The 20,037-nt window shown below is 46.6% G+C and overlaps 1 protein-coding gene across 2 annotated transcripts in view; it reads right to left on the bottom strand.

The window, feature by feature from the left end:
• PTPN18 (protein tyrosine phosphatase non-receptor type 18) overlaps positions 1-20,037 on the bottom strand; it is a 122,739-nt gene that overhangs the window by 60,016 nt on the left and 42,686 nt on the right. For both annotated transcript variants that reach the window (XR_013276533.1, XM_077484846.1), the window contains exon 4: positions 16,583-16,678. Coding sequence is in view for 1 of the 2 variants with exons in the window: in XM_077484846.1 (XP_077340972.1) it covers positions 16,583-16,678 (96 nt within the window). In the remaining variant the exon portion in view is untranslated. The remainder of the gene's footprint in view (positions 1-16,582; positions 16,679-20,037) is intronic.

A 20,037-nucleotide genomic window follows, 5' to 3' on the forward strand; every position in this document is an offset into this window, starting at 1 on the left:
ATCAGTGACATAGCCTATTGTCAGGACTCATCATATTTATTTTGGAATGGGTGATATCTCATACCTATAACATTTATGCTACCTCATATGGCTATGCACTGGATGTATTACTGGAATTGTGCTACACTGACTTGCTCTGCTCACACTATGTGTTTTTAGATGTTCTATGTTTAATGCATTTATAGTTTTTTTTTTTTAAATGATATCTTTGTGTGGTCGTGCCTATAAAGTCCGAGCCCTTCAATTCCAATTTCTGTCGTATTATCCAGGACGTGGCACTTAGTATATTTTTTTCTATATCCACAGTACCACTCTGTGTTGATATAAAATTGTTGTACTTACCTGTCCTGGAGCCCAGCAATGTCAACACCACAGCTGATGGAAACATCAGGTGTAGAGTGCTGCTGCCACCATTGCGAGTAAGGGAACCCAGCAAGGTAGCCTTATGGCTTCATGCCGAGAACCGTACTGTGCATGCGCGAGGCTCCGCTCTTCTCTCCTACTGGCCTGGCGACAGGAGGAAGAGGAGGGAGCTGAGCGGTGATGCCAATAGCCGCGGCCGTGGCTCCTAGAAGTGGTAACAGGATACCTCTAAAAGACAGGTATCATGTACCCCAGGGGTGTCCAAACTTTTTTCAAAGAGGGCCAGATTTGATGAAGTGAACATGCACGACGGCCGACCATTTTTCCTGACATTCTTTGAACCATTAAAATTCGGTCTAAGTGTGTTCGTTCCAACACTAATACACGGCCCAACAAGAATTCTCTTGCCTTTGTGGCTGTGTGTGTTGAAGAGATGAGCTCGGGCGTGTTATTTGGATATACCGTATTTATTGGCGAATAAGAGGGAAGTTTCAGGAAAAAAACTTAAAATTTTAAATAAAAAACTGTGAAGCAAAATAAGGGTCAGTGCCCATCTGCGCGCCCACCATTGCTGGGAATGCAGCCCTCCCCATTGCCAGGAATGCAGCCAACATTGCCAGGATTTCACTCACCATTGCCAGGAAAGCACCCACCATTGCCAGGAATGCACCCACCATTAGCCAGGAATGCACCCACCATTAGCCAGGAATGCACCCACCATTAGCCAGGAATGCACCCACCATTAGCCAGGATTTCACTCACTATTAGCCAGGAATGCAGCCACCATTAGCCAGGAATGCAGCCAACATTAGCCAGGAATGCAGCCACCATTAGCCAGGAATGCAGCCAACATTAGCCAGGAATGCAGCCACCATTAGCCAGGAATGCAGCCAACATTAGCCAGGAATGCACTCACTATTAGCCAGGAATGCAGCCACCATTAGCCAGGATTTCACTCACTATTAGCCAGGAATGCAGCCACCATTAGCCAGGATTTCACTCACTATTAGCCAGGAATACAGCCACCATTAGCCAGAAATGCAGCCACCATTAGCCAGGAATGCAGCCACCATTAGCCAGGATTTCACTCACTATTAGCCAGGAATACAGCCACCATTGCCAGGAATGTACTCACTATTGCCATCAGTGCAGCCTTGGAAGGGACATGGGGGGGGCAGGACAAGCGCCAAAGAACAGGAGAATCTCCTATTTACACAGCGGCCTCTTTAAGAGAAAGTCCCGCCTCCTTTGATGGACAGAACAGCCGTCCAATGGCGGAGATGGGACTTCCTATTACAGAGGCTGCCGTGTAAACAGGAAATACTCCTGTGTGCACGGCGCTCGTACAGCCTCCTATCTCCAATGCAGCCAGACTATATATCTTTTGTGGCCCCGGCGCTGGGAGATCGTCGGGGGCCGTAAAAGATATATATGTTTAGATTACCAGGCGGGCCGTTCAAAACCGGACCGCGGGCCGGACTTGCCTGCTGTACCCCCTCCCCCACGAAAGTGGCATCGGAGAGGAGAGGAGACAAATGAGCGGAAGTTCAACATTTGGGTGGAACTGCGCTTTAAGAAAGGATATGATCACTAAATACAAATCCTTAAATGGTGACTCCAGCATTGGGAGGAAACTGTTTAACCACTTGGGTACCGCGCTATTGCCGAATGACGGCATTAGCGCGGACCTAGATTTCCGGGACTACGTCTATTGACGTCGTCCCGGTTACGAGCGGCCTGCGCGCCCCCTGAGGGGCGCGCGCGGCGCGCTCTGTGATCGGCGAGTCTATGAGACTCGCCTGATCACCGATCCGTGCAAGGGGTCGATCCCGACCCCTTATCACGTGATCAGCTGTCAGCCAATGACAGCTGATCATGTGATAGAACGGAGCCGGTAATCGGCTATTATTCCTCCTCGCGCTGACAGCGCGAGGAGAAAAAAAAAAAGCCGATCACCGGCGGCCGTGATCGGGACATCAGTCCCGATCACGGCCAGCAATGCAAGGCACCACATGCCACCTGCCAGTGCCCACCTGCCTCCCGCAGTGCCATCCTGAAGGATAAATAAAAGTAAAAGTAAGTGCCCCCCGTCTGTGCCCATAGTGCCCACAGTGCCACCCACAGTGCCACCCACAGTGCCACCCACAGTGCCACCCCACAGTGCCACCCACAGTGCCACCCACAGTGCCACCCAATCTGCCTCAAAGGTGCTGCACCCCAGTGCCGCCCATCAGTGCCCAGCAGTGCCTACCATCAGTGCCCAGCAGTGCCGCCCATCAGTGCCCAGCAGTGCCACCTATCAGAGCCACCTATCAGTGCCACCTATCAGTGCCCATCAGTCCCATCTATCTGTGGTACCTATCAGTGCCCATCCGTGCCACCCATCCGTGCCACTTATCCGTGCCACCCATCCGTGCCATCTTATCTGTGCCCATCTTTGCCCATCAGTGCCGCCTTATCTGTGCCCATCGGAGCCGCCTTATCTGTGCCTATTAGTGCCGCCTTAACTATGCCTATCAGTGCCCACCAGTGCAGCCTATCAGTGCCCACCAATGCAGCCCATCAGTGCCCACCAATGCAGCCTATCAGTGCCGCCTTATCAGCGCACTTCAATGAAGGAGAAAAATGACCCGTTTGCAAAATTTTATAACAAACTATTAAAACATGATTTTTTTTTTTTTTTTTGCATCTTTTTTTGTTTGTTTAGCAAAAAATAAAACTCCGAGCTGTAACTAAATACCACCAAAAGAAAGCTCTATTTGTGGGAAAAAAATGATAAAAATTTCATTTGGGTACAGTGTTGTATGACCGCGCAATTGTCATTCAAAGTGCATCAGTGCTGAAAGCTGAAAATTGGTCTGGGACTGAGGGGGGTTTAAGTGCCCAGTAAGCAAGTGGTTAACCTAAGGTCTCTAAAAAAGACACATGGCCACACAATGAACCTGGAAGAGAAGCAGTTCAATCTTAAAATGCATAAGGGAATCTTCACTGTAAGCCCTTGTACACACGGTCAGACATTCCGACAACCAAATCCGTTGGATAAATTTCGACGGATTTAGTCCGAAAGTGGTCCGGAAGTGATGTTGCATACACACAGTCGGACTAAGTTGTCGGAATTTTCCGGTTGCCAAGAACGCGGTGACGCAAGCCGCGTACGACGGGACTAGAAAAGGGAAGTTCAGCACCACGTCCGGCACCCTTTGGGATCCTTCTGCTGATCTCGTGTTTATCGCGTGTTAGTAGAAGTTTGGTGAGAGACGATTCGCGCTTTTCAGATTTGTGCTTCAGATCGTTACTGCTCTTCAGTTTGTGCTTGTCGGTGCGTATCTGCTTATCAGTGCGTGTAGTCAGTTAGCATTTGTTGGTCATTGTGGACTATATCTTGGTATAGTACGCTTTGATTTTCATTGCTTATTGTCTGCTCGTTTCTGGTTTTCAGTTCGTTCTTTCAGGCCTTGCTGTTTATCGGTGCTTTCTGTTGTCCGTTCTGACCAGCCGACCTCTTTAAAGCCATGTTTCGTGTACGTACTCGTCGTAGAGTTTGTGCTGTGCAGGGGCTTGGTGTTGAGCTTTTAGCTTTGACACAAGCCCGGTCCATGAACAGGGCGAGGAGGAGTTTGTGGACCAAGAATGGGTTGCTCCAGCGTGACCAGTTCTCGCACATGCCTTTGCTTCGTGAGATCCGTGAGAATAATCCTGATGATTTCAGGAATTACCTCCGGATGACGGACCCCGTTTTTCACCGTCTGTTGGCTTTGCTGTCCCCTTATATCAGCAGGCAGGATACCTGCATGCAGCAAGCCATCACTCCGGAGCAGAGGCTCATCGCCACATTGCGCTACTTGGCGACAGGGAGAAGCCTTCAGGATCTCAAGTTCTCCACAGGCATCTCCCCCCAGGCTCTGGAAATCATTATTCCAGAGACCATCATTCAGGTCCTGCAGAAGGACTATATTAAGGTAAGTTTTCTCCTTTAACATCACATTCTATGTATTTAATGTTTGCTAATGTATTGGATTTCTTTCCTCATTCCCTAATTACCATGATTTCAATATGCTGTAATTGATATGCTGTGCCCCTTTGTCCTCCTGCATGCTGGAAAGCTTTTAAAGTTCCTTTTTTTGTCCTTCGTGCATATTTGCCTTCACTTACTTCCCCAGCATGCTCTTCTGGGGCCATAAACCTATAGCCTAGTCACTTAGCAATATATTTTGTCATCTCCATAGTATTGCTTTCCCCTAAACACCCCCTAAAATGAGTACAAATGTTATGTGTGTGCTAAAATTCATGCAGAGTGTCAGATTTTTTTTTGGCCCAAACTCATTAGAAACCCCCCTACCCCAACTGCTAGGTCAGCTGATAGCAATCCTCTATCTGCTCACTTTGCCAAACCCAATACACACTATACCTACCTTTTTTCTGGTCACATTTATGGAGGAATTCACCAAAGCATGTAGTGCAAGGGCCTGCCTCAATACTTTCAAATGCTACAGTTTAAAGTTTTTTTTCTCCTATTATTCTTTTGATAGGCAATAGCAGAATGTCAAAATGTGCTTCCATTTGTTCCTTTTTTTTTGTATTATGACACTTCTTACCTGTCCGGTGGGCTGCCAATAGTGTAAGTAAGGAGGGGCTGGCCAAAGTATCACACATTATTTCTGCATTCAGCTCTCAATGAAGTGGAGAGGGTTACCTGTCCAAAACATCCCTGCCCCCTAATTTTTTGCAATGGGCCATCAGATGGGGGTGGGGGGTGAGGAATATAAGGGGACCTTATACTTTAGGCTTTGAATACTCATTTACAAAAATGTTATACTGATAGTGGCCAAAAATGTTTGTGTCTAATCTGCTTGCAATGTTGATGTGCAAAATTACTAATTTTTTGTCTTGTTTCACTCCACAGTTTCCTTCAACGCCACAGGAATGGCAGACTGTGGCCTCCCACTTTGCCAGCCGTTGGGACTTTCCCAATTGTGGAGGTGCAATTGATGGGAAACACGTCCGCATCGTCCCACCCCCCAACTCAGGGTCCTACTATTATAATTACAAGGGATATAATAGTATTGTGATGTCGGCGGTGGTGTCAGCGACGTATGACTTCCTGTATGTGGACGTGGGGAAAAATGGCCGTATGTTGGATGGTGGAGTGTTCGCACAGACGGAATTCTACTGGCGTCTCCAGTGTGGCAGTCTGGGCTTGCCACCTCCAGAGGAGAACGTAGAAGGACTCCCGTTCGTTTTCGTTGCGGATGAGGCGTTTGCTCTGGCAAACCACCTGATGCGGCCTTTCCCGATGAGGACCCTCACCCCGGATCAGAGGATGTTTAATGTGCGGCTGGCCAGAGCCAGAAGAGTAGTGGAGAACACTTTTGGGATAATGGCCAGCCGGTTCCGCCTATTTTTTACTCCAATACACATGGCGGAATATAAACGAAATCATATTGTGCTTGCCTGCTGCGTTCTGCACAATTTTTTGAAAAAACATTCAGTAAACTATGTGGCCTCAGTTGGCCCTGATGCAGACTTGATGGAAAATGTGAACCTCAAGGCCCTTGAAGCTGCTCGTCCTTGCTTGCCCCCCCCCCCCCCCCCAAAGCGCCCGTGAGGTCCAATCCAGATATGTGGAGTACCTTGTGGGCATTGATATGCCAGACAATGTCTGAGAGGCATTTTTTCAATACATTTTTCTTTGAAACTCCAATAATCTTTGTTTTCATTTACTGCTTGGCTTTGTTTTAGGTGTCTCCTAGGGTTTTTTGTGTTTTTTTGGGCCTTTTTCTACAACAGTGCAAACCCAAGTTCAGAGCAAGATGAGGTCACAGTCTCTTCTTCAGATAATCTTATTATGTTGTGGGTCTGCTACACACACACCTTGTTTTTGTTGATAATGTACGTAGTGCATTACTGACAAAAATATTGCTCATTTTCAGCACCATGGCAGAAATATGTGGGGTCATGAAAATGCCGTGATTGGGGAAATTTACACATCACTGTGGGTGTTATTTACTAAAGGCAAATCCACTATGCACTACAAGTGCACTGCAAAAGTGCACCTGAAATGTGTGTGTGTGTGTCGTACGTACGATCTGTGAGCAGAGGCAGAAGCTGATGCGCCGATCGTGCAAACGAAGGTACAATTTTTAACTTTGTACATCATTAGCCTATACTGCTTCTAGATTGAGGCCTGTATTGGGACAAGATTTAGTAGAGTTTAGCCTGACATTAAGGTTTGTCTTGTGTTGTGTCTTGCAGAGAATATGGATGGGTTTAACCACTTGCTTACTGGGCACTTAAACCCCCCTCCTGCCCAGACCAATTTTCAGCTTTCAGCGCTGATGCACTTTGAATGACAATTACGCGGTCATACAACACTGTACACACATGAAATTTTTATCATTTTTTTCCCACAAATAGAACTTTATTTTGGTGGTATTTAGTTACAGCTCTGAGTTTTATTTTTTGCTAAACAAACAAAAAAAGATGCAAAAAATAAAAATAAAAATCATGTTTAATAGTTTTTTATAAAATTTTGCAAACAAGTCATTTTTCTCCTTCATTGAAATGCGCTGATGAGGCGGCACTGGTGGGCACTGATAGGCTGCACTGGTGGGCACTGATAGGCTGCACTGAGAAGGCACAATTAAGGCGACACTAATAGGCACAGATAAGGTGGCACCGATAGGCACAGATAAGGCAGTACTGATGGGCACAGATAAGGCGGCACTGATGGGCAAAGATGGGCACTGATAGGTGGCACGGATGGGTGGCACTAAGGGGCACTGATAGGTACCACTGATAGATGGGACTGATAGGTGGCACTGATAGGTGGCTCTGATAGGTGGCACTGCTGGGCACTGATGGGCACTGGTAGATGACACTGATGGGCACGGATATGTGGCACTGAGGTGCAGCAATGTTGTTGAGGCAGATTGTGGGCACTGATAGGTGGCACTGTGGGCACTGATAGGTGGCACTGTGGGCACTGATGTATGGCACTGCTGGGTGGCACTATGGGCACTGATGGGTGGCACTGCTGGGTGGCACTTTTTTTAATTCTCTGGGGGTTACTGGCAGGGGGGCACTAATACGCTGGCCATGATCGGAACTGATGGCCTGATTACGGCTGCCGGTGATCGGCTTTTTTTTTCTCTCCTCGCGCTGTTAGCACGAGGAGGAAAAATAGCCGGTTACCGGCTCTGTTTTGTCACATGATCAGCTGCCATTGGCTGACAGCTGATCACGTGGTAAGGGGTCGGGATCGACCCCTTGCTCGGATCCGTGATCAGGCGAGTCTCATTGACTCACCGATCACAGAGCGCGCCGCGCGCGCCCCTCAGGGGACGCGCAGGCCGTTCGTGCACGGGACGATGTCAATAGACGTAGTCCTGGCAAAGCAGGTCCGCGCTGTAGCCGTCATTCGGCTATAGCACGGATCTCAAGAGTTAATGACCATAGTTTCCTCCCTCTGTTCATGGATAAGTACAGGGAGCTGCCCTGTCTGTGGCAAGCTACGCATCCACACTACAGTAACAAATTAAAGAGGCAGGCAGCGATGGAGAAACTGCTGGAGTTTGTGAAGCCGCTGGTCCCCAGGGCAGACACCACCTATTTAAAAAATAAAATTGGAGGCCTGGGGAGTACATATCTGAGGGAGCACAAGAAGGTGCTGGAGTCCATGCAAACTGGAGCTGTAGCAGATGACGTTTATGTCCCCAGGCTGTGGTATTATGAGAGGATGCATTTTCTGTCAGACCAGGCTGATGTGAGGGAATCCCTCTCTACCCTTCCTTCCACGCGTCCTTCTATGCTACATTCCACCCCTGCTGAGTCTTCCGACGCCCAACCTGGGCCTTCCACTCAGGAAGAACTGGAGGAGCCCATCTTGAGCCAGGTATAGTATTGCTGTACATATTTTGGGAGTAAAAATGAATGATGTTAGCTTGATTGTTGATCACTAATTGCTGATTTTAGAAAGTGTTTTACATATCAATAGACAGTAGTGGCCAAAACATTTGGGCCAAGAATGAAAAATGCTGGGCTCAGAATGATCGTCTTTTCTATTTGTTAACAATTTGCAACAGTCTTGAGCTGAAAATTGTGTGTGTTTGATGAACCAAAAACTAAAACTATGTCCCTTTTTCATACACAGGAAGACCTCAGCCAGGAGGAGGGTGTGGAATGCAGCAGCCAGGAGGTGGCTGTGGAAAGTGGCAGCCAGGAGGTGGCTGTGGAAAGTGGCAGCCAGGAGGTGGCTGTGGAAAGTGGCAGCCAGGAGGAGGCTGTGGAAAGTGGCAGCCAGGAGGTGGCTGTGGAAAGTGGCAGCCAGGAGGAGGCTGTGGAAAGTGGCAGCCAGGAGGTGGCTGTGGAAAGTGGCAGCCAGGAGGAGGCTGTGGAAAGTGGCAGCCAGGAGGTGGCTGTGGAAAGTGGCAGCCAGGAGGTGGCTGTGGAAAGTGGCAGCCAGGAGGTGGCTGTGGAAAGTGGCAGCCAGGAGGAGGCTGTGGAAAGTGGCAGCCAGGAGGTGGCTGTGGAAAGTGGCAGCCAGGAGGTGGCTGTGGAAAGTGGCAGCCAGGAGGAGGCTGTGGAAAGTGGCAGCCAGGAGGAGGCTGTGGAAAGTGGAAGCCAGGAGGAGGCAGGGGTAAGCAGCAGCCAAGAGGTGGGCAGGCGGAGGAGCCTGACTGAATTCCAAGTCCCTCCCCTCCGCCTTCCACCCAAAAGGGCCAGAAAGGGGGGGGGGATATGGAGGAGTCGGCTCTGAAGCTGATCGGGGAGGCTTCAGCGGCCCTCAAAGCCACCCTCACATATCAAGAGGCCTTTGCCGCCTTGGCTGCCTGCAAACTCCAGCAAATGGAGGAGGGGCAACAGATCTTGTGTGAGGAGCTCATTATCCACGCACTCAACAAGGGGTTGTTGGGCCAAACCACACAAACAACACACTTGTGTGACTTGGACCATGCTCTTCCTCCTCCTCCTTCTGCCACACCTCCAGCACCACAGCCACAGCCTGGAAGGAAGCCTGGAAGGAAGACCAGAGTGTGATGACCTGGGTTTAGTCTGGTCTGACAGAAGATGCAGCCTCTTGTAGTACCACAGCCTGGGAACATAGATGTCATCTGCTGCTGTTCCGGGTTTCATGGACTTCAGGACCAGACTTCTCTCCCTCAGACATGTACTCCTCAGGCCACCGATTTTTGCGTTTAAATAGTTGATGTGTGCCCTTGGGGCCAAAGGCTTCGCTAATCTCCCCAGTTTCTCCAGCGTTGCCTTCCTCTTTATTTGTTACTGACACCTAAATAAAGGTTTTTTTTGGTTGAAGAAATACTTGCCTATGTGTTTTACTTCAAAAAGGACAGTTTATTTGTGAGTAGGCAGGTACATTTCAAAAATACAAAGTCAAATGAATAACAAGGGGCACCAACACCAAACAACCTCCTGTAGATTAAAAAAGAAAACAATAAAATAAAAAGATAATAATGGTGTTGTGGTAAGTTGACACACAAAACACACCAAAAAAAATTGCAAAGTTGAGCAAACTGTCAAAAAAAGGAGATCTTGATTAAAAAAAACAACCACAAAATTTAAAAACAAAAAAATAAATAAAAAATTATTGGGTAGATGTGATTAATTAAAATATTGTATTCATGAAATGAGGAAAAAAAATAAAGAAATAAGTTTGTGAGAAGTGTGTGTGACTATGAGCAGCAAAACAACTTCATTCTTGTATCATTGTAAAGAAAAAGAGAATGCGCTGCATGAAAGAATTTTTAACATTGCAGCGTGACGAATGTGCTATATCGATTACGAGCCGTAGTTTTACCTGAGTGAGCGCTTCCGTGTCCGAATTTTATTCTGAGCATGTGTGGCACCTTGCCCGTCGGACTAGGCTACACACGATCGGAACTGACGCGATCGGATCATGTTGTCGGAAAATTTTATAGCCCAGCTCCAAAACTTTATCGGTCGGATATTCTGACGGAAACAGTCCAATGGAGCCCACACACGGTCGGATTATCCGAAAACGCGGTCCGATCGGACATTTTCCGTCGGAATGTCTGACTGTGTGTACAAGGGCTTAGAGTAGTTAGGATGCGGAACTCCATTCCACAGTTAGTGGTGGGAGTGTAGATAAATTCCAAAAACTTTTAGATGTGTTTCTTAGTGAATGCAAAGTACAGGGATATGGAAAAAGGTAGTGACATAAACGCAAACACACACACACACTCAGGGTGTACTGGATGGACTGATTTACCCCCCCCCTTCATGACCAGGCCATTTATTTCAATACTGCACTGCGTTATTTTAACTAACAATTGCGCAGTCATGCAACGCTTTATGCAAATAAAATGTATGTCATTTTTTCCCCACAAATAGAGCTTTATTTTGGTGGTATTTGAGAACTTTTTTTTTTTTTTGCGCCATAAACAAAAAAAGACCGACTGAAATAAATATTTTTTCATTTCTGCTATATAACATATCCAATAAAATTTTTGGTAAAAAAATCGAATTTCTTCATGAATTTGGGCATTATGTATTCTGCTACATGTTTTTAATAAAAAAATCCCAATAAGCATATATTGGTTTACACAAACGTTCTAGCATCTACAAACTATGGTATATATTTATGGATTTTTTTTTTCTATACTAGTAATGGCGATATTGCGGTGGACAATAACTGACACTTTTGACACTTTGAGGGAACCAGTGACACTAATCCCACATACACACGATCAAATTGACCGGCAGACCAGGTCTGCCGGATCGCATTACACCGGACAATTCGATCGTGTGTGGGCTCCAGCGGACTTTTTCATCGTAAAGTCCGGCGGACTTAGAAAGTAGTTTTGACTCAAAATTTGTCCGCTGGATTTGGCTTTCAGCGGACAATACGTTCGTCAGTGTGCTAGTCCGGCGGACTAAGAATGACGCATGCTCAGAAGCAAGCACGAGAAGGAAGCTACTGGCTCTTGAACTTCCTTTTTCTAGTCCCGTCGTACGTGCTGTACGTCATCACGCTAGAAATCGCCGGACTTTCGGAGCGTCCGTCTGTTTGTTATAAAGTCCGCTGGATTGTTTGCCGGACCAATTCCGCCGGACAATTCGATCGTGTGTATGCGGCATAATACAGTTATATGTGCTAAAAAATATGCACTGTCACTGTACTACTGCCACTGGCTGGGAAGGGGTTAAACATCTAGGGCTAACAAAGGGTTAACTGTGTGCCTAGCCAGTGTTTACTATGTGTGCTGCTTTTACTAGGGCAAGAGATGGATTTTAGTCTCTGCTTTGCGGGAACACAAAATCCACTGTTTACATAGGAAGAGCTCCATTCTGAATCTCTGCCCAACAATCGGCAGGTGCTCAACAACCACAGATCGGCTAATGCTGTGAATAATGACAGAAGTGGCAGGCTGCTGCAGGGCCCCCTGCAGGTGGAAGTGCAGGATCACATACTGTATATATATATATACATACAGTATCTCACAAAAGTGAGTACACCCCTCACATTTGTGTAAATATTTTATTATAACTTTTCATGTGACAACACTGAAGAAATGACACTTGTCTACAATGTAAAGTAGTGAGTGTACAGCTTGTATAACAGTGTAAATTTCCTGTCCCCTCAAAATAACTCAACACACAGCCATTAATGTCTAAACCGCTGGCAACAAAAGTCAGTACATCCCTGAAAGTGGTTATTCAACCTTACCAGCTATGTAAGCACAAAGGTAAACATGTTTTATTAGATATGGGAAAGATTAGAACCTATGACAATGTTTTTATTGCTGTCTGTTTTTTTCTGCCCAGATGGCAACTACCCCCCCCCCCCCCCCCCCTTTTATTTTGCTGTGTCTCAGGGACAGGAAGCAAAAGAAAATCTCCCCAGTAGCAGTAGGGTCACAAAAAATAAAAAAAAGGCTCTTCTTTGTCCAAAACTAAAAAAAATAAAAATAAAGAAAAATGCCCAGAGTTAGGCTTAAAGGGGTTGTAAAGGTAAATGTTTTTTCACCTTAATGCATTCTATGCATTAAGGTGAAAAAACATCTGACGCTGCCGGCGCCCCCCATCCCCCCGTTTTTACTTACACGACCCCTTTGAAAATCCCACGCTCACCCCCGCCGTCCTCTTCGCCGCTCAGCCTGGCCGCTGATTGGCTACAGTGGATGGATTGAAAGCAGCGCAGCCATCCAATGATGTGGCGCACCGGGGGGGGCGGGGCCGTGTTATACAGTGAGCGGCTATAGCCGCCGGCTGTATCACAGGAGCGTGCCCCCAGGTGCTTCTCACCATGGGAGGGAGCTCGCATGAACGTGAGAAGTACTTGCGGGAAGAAGCAGAGACAGCTGCCGAGGGACCCCAGAAGAGGAGGTTCGAGGCCACTCTGTGCAAAACGAGCTGCACAATGGAGGTAAGTATAACATGTTTGTTATTTTTTAAAAATAAAAAATTTTACTTTACAATCCCTTTAATGATAGAAGCCCGGTGGGGCACTCGGCACTGTATATGAAGCCCATGTAAAAAAAAACATCAGTTGATTGTGATGAGCTGTTTCAGAGACCTTCCTTTGCGTAGTTGGTTTTTACTGTGAGCGAGACCATATTCTTTTGTAAAGAAGCCACAATGCAAATATATATATATTAATAGTCATCTCACAGCTAATAAAGGAGGAAGTTTGAGAAGAAAATACAAAGTCCGGGTCTGCCTAGCTTATTTCTGTGCTTAAAGAAAACCTGTAGTGAAAGAGATATGGGGAAGGGGAAGTGCCATTCTTTTCTTAAAATGTTAGTATCAGAGGTCTTTGAGGTGCAACATGCATGCCAACTAGTGAGTCAGTATTGTAACCTTGGGATCAGCGTGACAAGCAATTTTTTAAAGGAGAGGTCAGCAGCAATTGTAGAATCCATATTCTGCAGGTTTCTTTTGAAGCTGAACTCTGGGACAAGCAAATGTTGTCCAAATACAAGAGCCATGTGTATTCTTACATAAATCTAGGGGGGCTTTGTATAGGGTTGCCACCTGTTCAGGATTCACCCGGACAGTTCGGGTTTGGAATCATGCGTTCGGGTTTCAGATTGCCTGAAACCCGGACACATTATTTAAACTGGACTATGGCCTCCCAGCAGGGTTGCTGCATGCAGTTGTCTAAGCTTAGAGTGTCTGTTACTATCTTTAACACTGCCTAACAATCCCCCCCCCAAACACACACACAGGAGAGGAAAGAGGGCACGATCTGCGCCTCCCCCCCCCCCCACCCCTACCCCTCTGTGTCTGCCCACACTCCAATCCCTGGTGCTGAGCCCCAGAATAGGAAAGTAAGTCGGGCCGGAAATTTGAAGTCCAGCAGCCTCAGATACATCTGGATGAGAGGTGGTGAGTGAGCTCACCATCCATCCCTGTCTGTGACTGAAGTCTCCCCCCTTCTCTCTCCTGCCTCTGAGTAAGTACACTAAGGAAAATCAGGGTTCTCAGAGCACCCCTTTCATCAGATTTCCCCTTTATACCAGAGGCCACAGTGTTTCCCCTTTACATTAGAGTCTTCTCCATACATTAGAGTTCTCAGGGTCCACCCTTAAATCAGGGTTCCTAGAGCATCCCTTATGTTAAAGTTTTCCCTTACATCAGAGTCTGCAGAGTCCCCCCCTTACAGTGAAAGGGAACTCTGCGAGTTCAGATGTAAAAGGGGAACTCTGTGGACTCTGATGTAAAGGGGGACTCTTGTTCTTAACTTCATATGATTAGAAATGTTATTTAATAGCAAAATATATATATAGTTTATACTATAAAAAAATTGTCGTGCACCGCTAAAGTGTTCGGGTTTGACTTGAAGAAAGGGTGGCAACCCTAGCTTTGTATAGTTATTCCAGATCTGTGCAGTAATGTAGTGTGGAACGTTTTCTTTGTACAGGAGCTTCCTGGAATAAAGACCAGTCATGGTTGCTCTCTCTCCTTGTTCAGGGTGACTGGTCTTGTCTCCGCCCCTTCTCAGGTTATCCAAATACAGCTTGGGTATTGAGGAATTTATTTCTGTAGCAAGGTCTCTGGCCTCCTTTTGGTCTAATGAGAACCTCCAGGGCCAGAGATAGCTGACATCCTATATGGTGGGTTGTGCGGCATAATGGGTGCAAAGGAGTTAGAGTCATTGGACTCCAGACACTTCTTGAATGCAAAAGAGATTTTTATTTCTCTTAACAGAACTTTGGGAGAGAGGGTTAGGGTCAGGACACCCTTAGGTAGTTGTAAGATTAATTGGCAAGACTTCAATAGGAGAACAGCCATGCAGTAAAAGGCATCCAGCAAGACGCCCCATCTGCATGTGTAGGAATGCTGTCTTCTATGGCAACAGTCTTTAACAGTTCCTAATACAAAGTGTAATGCCGCGTACACACGATCGGACTTTTCGAGGGACTAGGTCCGACGGTCTTTCTGATGGACTTTCGGCGGAGTTCCTACGGACTTTCCGAATGAACGGACTTGGCCACACACAATCACACCAAAGTCCGACGGATTGGAACGTTATGACCTACGACCGGACTAGAATAAGGAAGTTCATAGCCAGTAGCCAATAGCTGCCCTCGCGTCGGTTTTTGTCCGTCGGACTAGCACACACACGAACGGATTTCTCGGTCCGGCGGAGTTCCGGTGGGAAAATTTAAAACATGTTCTATTTCTAAAGTCCGCCAGTCCGCCAGATTTTTGGCAAGCAAAGGTCCGATGGAGCCCACACACGATCGAATTGTCCGACGGACTCGTTCCATATACCTATAATCTGACCTTGCATTGTCCTTCTCATATCTAATGCCACCAGGTACCCAGCCCCCCCTAGTGACAAAAGAGAGAAATGTAGCTATACCTGGCAGGTAAATTTAGGAGCAACCCTGCCTAAACTCCAGGGTGCTACATTTTAATGAAGGTTTTTGTGTCCAGTGTCCACTTTTAAAGGAGAAGCATAGCCAAACCTTTTTTTGGATATACTTCCCCTATGGATCACAGGAATGCAATTTGTATTGCATTCCCGTTACCCATTTTCAGCAGACATCGGGTTAAAGCTCCTGGACCAGCTGCTGGCTCAGCCTCTCAGCTGCAATGCTGTTAGACTGAGCCAGCTGATCCCCCCTCCCCCCAAGCTGTTCTGAGCGATCAGCAGGTTTTGATCGCTCAGTTCTCACTGCAGAGGCGGTGGGGGAAAGGTGCCGCATGTTTCCATTGCCATCATCCACCATAAGAGTGCCCTGAAATTCCAGCGCTAGTTTTAATTTCCTGAAAGTCTAAACCTACACAGAGCTCAGCAAGCTCCTTCCAATCCCCATGTAATAGCCCTCAGATTGGAGAAGTTTAATATATTCCATCGCTTGAAGAAGGGGACATACCCCAAAAGCTTGTCCTGAAAAATTGTATGTTAGTTCAAATAAAAAAAGTATCACGGACAGTACTCAATTTTCTCTGTCACAATTGCACCAATATGGCTACAATCACATTAAATATATTCCACCATATCCAATATCACTGGATATTTCAAGAGAGTCCAGGAGGTTGAGCACTGCTTCCTATAAAGTAAATTGGCTATAGGGTCATAGGGTGGCATTCACATTAAGAAGCAAATGATGCCTAGCTTAAAGCGGGGCTCCACCCTAAAGTGGAACTTCCGCTCATCGGAACCCTCCCCCCCTCCGGCGCCACAATTGGCACCTTTCAGGGGGGAGGGGGGTGCAGATACCTGTACAGTACAGGTATCTGCACCCACTTCCGGCATAGATATCCGCAGAATCTGCAGATATTTACGCCACTTCCTGCGGGTCCGTCCACTGTCCGCTGGGAAACACATGGATCCCAGGGACAGCGGGGACCATCCTTATTGCGCAGTGCGATTCGCGCATGCGCAGTAGGGAACCAGGAAGTGAAGCCGCAAGGCTCCACTTCCTGATTCCCATACCCAAGATGGCGGCGGCAGCACCCGAGAGACGATCGAGAGATCGGCTTTGGGTGCCGACATCGCGGGTGCGCTGGGCGGGTAAGTGTCATTATTGTAAAAGTCAGCAGCTGCAGTATTTGTAGCCGCTGACTTTAAAAAAAAAAAAAAACGTCCGAACTCCCGCTTTAAACATGTGATAAGGGTTTTTATTCCTGTTTTTTCACACTGTGCCTGGTAAAGGTTTTGTACAATCATTAGGTGGACATTAATCAACTTTACAAACAAGAATCTATTCGTTTACAATTAAAGCCTTACCTTAACCTGGTACTGCCAAATCATTCTCCAAAAGTCCCCTACTGTGTGGCTTAGCGGCCCCTGAGTGGCGATATATCGTGGCTGATTGTCTACACCCTGTAAAAAAAAAACAACTGTATATTAAAGTGAACCTTTATATAACTTTAGTCTATGTTAATACATTCCTGGCCTCTCACAATATGTACCAATGATAATTAACCACTTACAGACCGGAAGATTTTCCCTCTTAATGACCAGGCCATTTTTTACTATACGGCACTGCGTCGCTTTAGCTGACAATTGAGCAGTTGTTGCGACACTTTACCCCAACAAAATTGACGTCCTTTTTTCCCCACACATATAGCTTTCTTTTGGTGGTATTTGATTACCTTTGCGTTTTTTATTTTTTGCGCTATAAACAAAAAAAGCGACAGTTTAGAAAAAAAACAATTTTTTTTTTACTTTTTGCTATAATAAATACCCCTTCAAAAATTTAAAAAAAACTAATTTATTCATCAGTTTAGGCCAATATGTATTCTTCTACATATTTTTGGTAAAAAGAATCTCTAAGCGCATATTGATTTTTTTTTGCAAAAAATAGGATTTTTTGTACTCACCGTAAAATCCTTTTCTCTGTAATTCACCGACCGACAGAGAAAAGGATTTTACGGTGAGTACAAAAAATCCTATTTTCTCTTATATTGACCGACACAGCTCCTCTCTTAGACCATTGGGACGTCCCCAAGCAGTGCCAAACGAGGGGTGGGAAAAACAGCATAAAAACCTCGTCCACCATGGCAAGTGGGAACTAGTGAAACTTTACCCACAAAACAATAGTGTGTGGAAACCTCCACCACAAAATCAGGGTACCCTCAACAGGAGTGACTACCTACAACCGCACAAAAAAAAAAAAAAAAAAGCGGAAGCAATGCATCGAAAAACCAGAAAAAAACTAAAAAACTTAAAAATATTGCATATTCAATTGCAACTATACAGCCGCCTGCAAAAACTTTGCGGCCAAACAGGCATCAGCCGATGCATTGACGTCTACCTTGTAGAGCTTGGTAAACGTATGGACAGACGACCAGGTCGCCGTCTTACACACCTGAGCGACAGACGCTTGGTGTCGGAAGGCCCAAGACGTTCCGATTGCCCTTCTGGAGTGGGCCGTAACCGGAAAGAGGGGCACCTGCCCCTTCAAGGCGTAGGCTTGTACTACAATCTGTCTGATCCACCTGGAAATGGTGGCTGATGAGACCGCCATGCCTTTCTTGGGACCAGCTACTGAGACAAACATCGAGTCTGACTTCCGAAAGGGAGCAGTGGTAGACAAATACACTTTCAGATCCCGAACCACGTCCAGAGCGTGAAGGGCCACCTCCTTAGGGTGTTTTGGCCTAGGACAGAGAGATGGTAACACAATGTCCTCATTAATGTGAAAAGCCGAGACCACCTTCAGTAGAAAGGACAGTTACGAACACAACACCACCTTATCCTTATGGATAACCAGATAAGGCGACTTGCAAGACAAGGCCACCAGTTCTGAGACCCTCCTGGCCAAGGTGATGGCCACTAGAAAGACCACTTTCTAGGAAAGAGTCAACAGGGGAAACTCCCTGATATTTTCAAGCAGCGGGTCTTGAAGCGCCGATAACACCAGGTTCAAATCCCATGGGAGTAAAGGTGGACGCACCGGAGGGACTACATGACGAACCCCCTGAACAAAGGTACTCACTATGAGTGAGACGCCAGGGGTCGCTGAAAAAAGACAGCCAAAGCTCAAATTTTTGCCCCTTAATAGAACTTAACGCTATTTTCTGGTCTACTCCTTGCTGAAAAAACAGCAGGATTCTGGATATGGAAAAAAGAGCGCAGATGCCAACCTTTCTCCGCACACATGGAGATGTATGCTGTCCAGGAATGATGATATATTTTCCAAGAAGAAAATTTTTCGTGCTCTCAACATAGTTGGGATAACCGAGTCCGACAGACCCCGGTTCCTCAACACCTGGCTCTCAACTGGGCGGAACTGAAAGTTCTGAGTGTTGTGTTACAACTTTGCCTAGTGTCTCCTAAAGGGAAAGGTATACAACCCAATGGTCTAAGAGAGGAGCTGTGTCGCTCGATGAATATAAGAGAAATAGGTTTTTTGCACTCACTGAAAAATCCTTTTCTCTGAAGTTCATTGACGGACACAACACCTTTAATCTTGACATTAGGGTTATATCGCCACCTTCAGGAAAGGACTAGGCAGAACGTGTAAAAAATGCACAGTACCGCCCAGGGGGCAGTCCTACTGGCTGTAACCCCTCACTCTGCTTTCAGCAGCTCAGTTCATCAAAAAGCAGTACAAACATAAATAGGAGGGGTGGGTGCTGTGTCCATCAATGAACTTCAGAGAAAAGGATTTTACTTTGAGTACAAAAATCCTATTTTCTCTTTTGTTCATTGTCAGACACACCACCTTTAATCTTGACCTTAGGGACGTCCCCAAGCAGTGTCAAAAACGAGGGGTGGGAACAGAAAGAAAATAAACTCCACCCATAACAAGAACTCCTCAACAGAGGAGTTGCAACCTTAAACGGCTGCCTGCAAAACCTTGCGGCCGAAGCATGCATCCGCAGATGCGCTCACATCAACCTTGTAAAATTTTGTAAAGTGTGAACGGACAACCAGGTCACCGCCTTACACACCTGGGAAATGGATGCTTGATGTCGGAAAGCCCAGGAGGCACCAATTGCCCTGGGAGAATGTGCCGTGACATGCCAAACCCCCTGAACAAACGTACTCACCAATGAATGAGTCACCAAAGGTCGCTGAAAAAAGACATCCAAAGCTGATATCTGCCCCTTAATGGTGTTTAATGCAAGTTTCTGATCCACTCCTCGCTGCAAAAACAGCAGGATCCTGGAAACTGAATATGTACACGGACGCCACCCCCTCTCCTCACACATGGAGATGTAGGCCTTCTATGTACGATGATACATTTTTAGAGGAGATGACTTCCGTGCCCTCAGCATAGTGGAGATTACCGAATCCAACAGTCCTCGGTCCGTTAGCACCTGGCTTTCAACAGCCATGCCGTTAAAACCAGCGACAGTAAAGCAGGATGAAATATTGGACCTTGTGACAGAAGGTTCTCTCGCATCGGCAGCTGCCAAGAAACATCCACTGCCATTCCTACTATGTCGGCGTACCAAGGACGCCGAGGCCAATCTGGGGCAATCAGAATTACCGTCCCCTCGGCCTCCACTCTGTGTAGCAGACGGGGTAGGAGCCTGAGCGGGGGGAAGGCATAAATCCACCGATAATACCCCCATGGAGCCACCAACGGTCTCTTGTCCTGGCCACAAACCTGCACGTTCCGATTGAGCCGAGAGGCCAAGAGATCCACATCTGGTGTGCCCCACTTTAGGCAAATGAGCTGGAATACATCCAGATGCAACAACCATTGGCCTTGGTCCAGCATCTGATGA

The sequence above is a fragment of the Lithobates pipiens genome, unplaced genomic scaffold (assembly GCF_037356315.1).
Source record: "Lithobates pipiens isolate NorthernLeopardFrog02 unplaced genomic scaffold, aLitPip1_a1.2 Scaffold_166, whole genome shotgun sequence".
Taxonomy (NCBI): domain Eukaryota; kingdom Metazoa; phylum Chordata; class Amphibia; order Anura; family Ranidae; genus Lithobates; species Lithobates pipiens.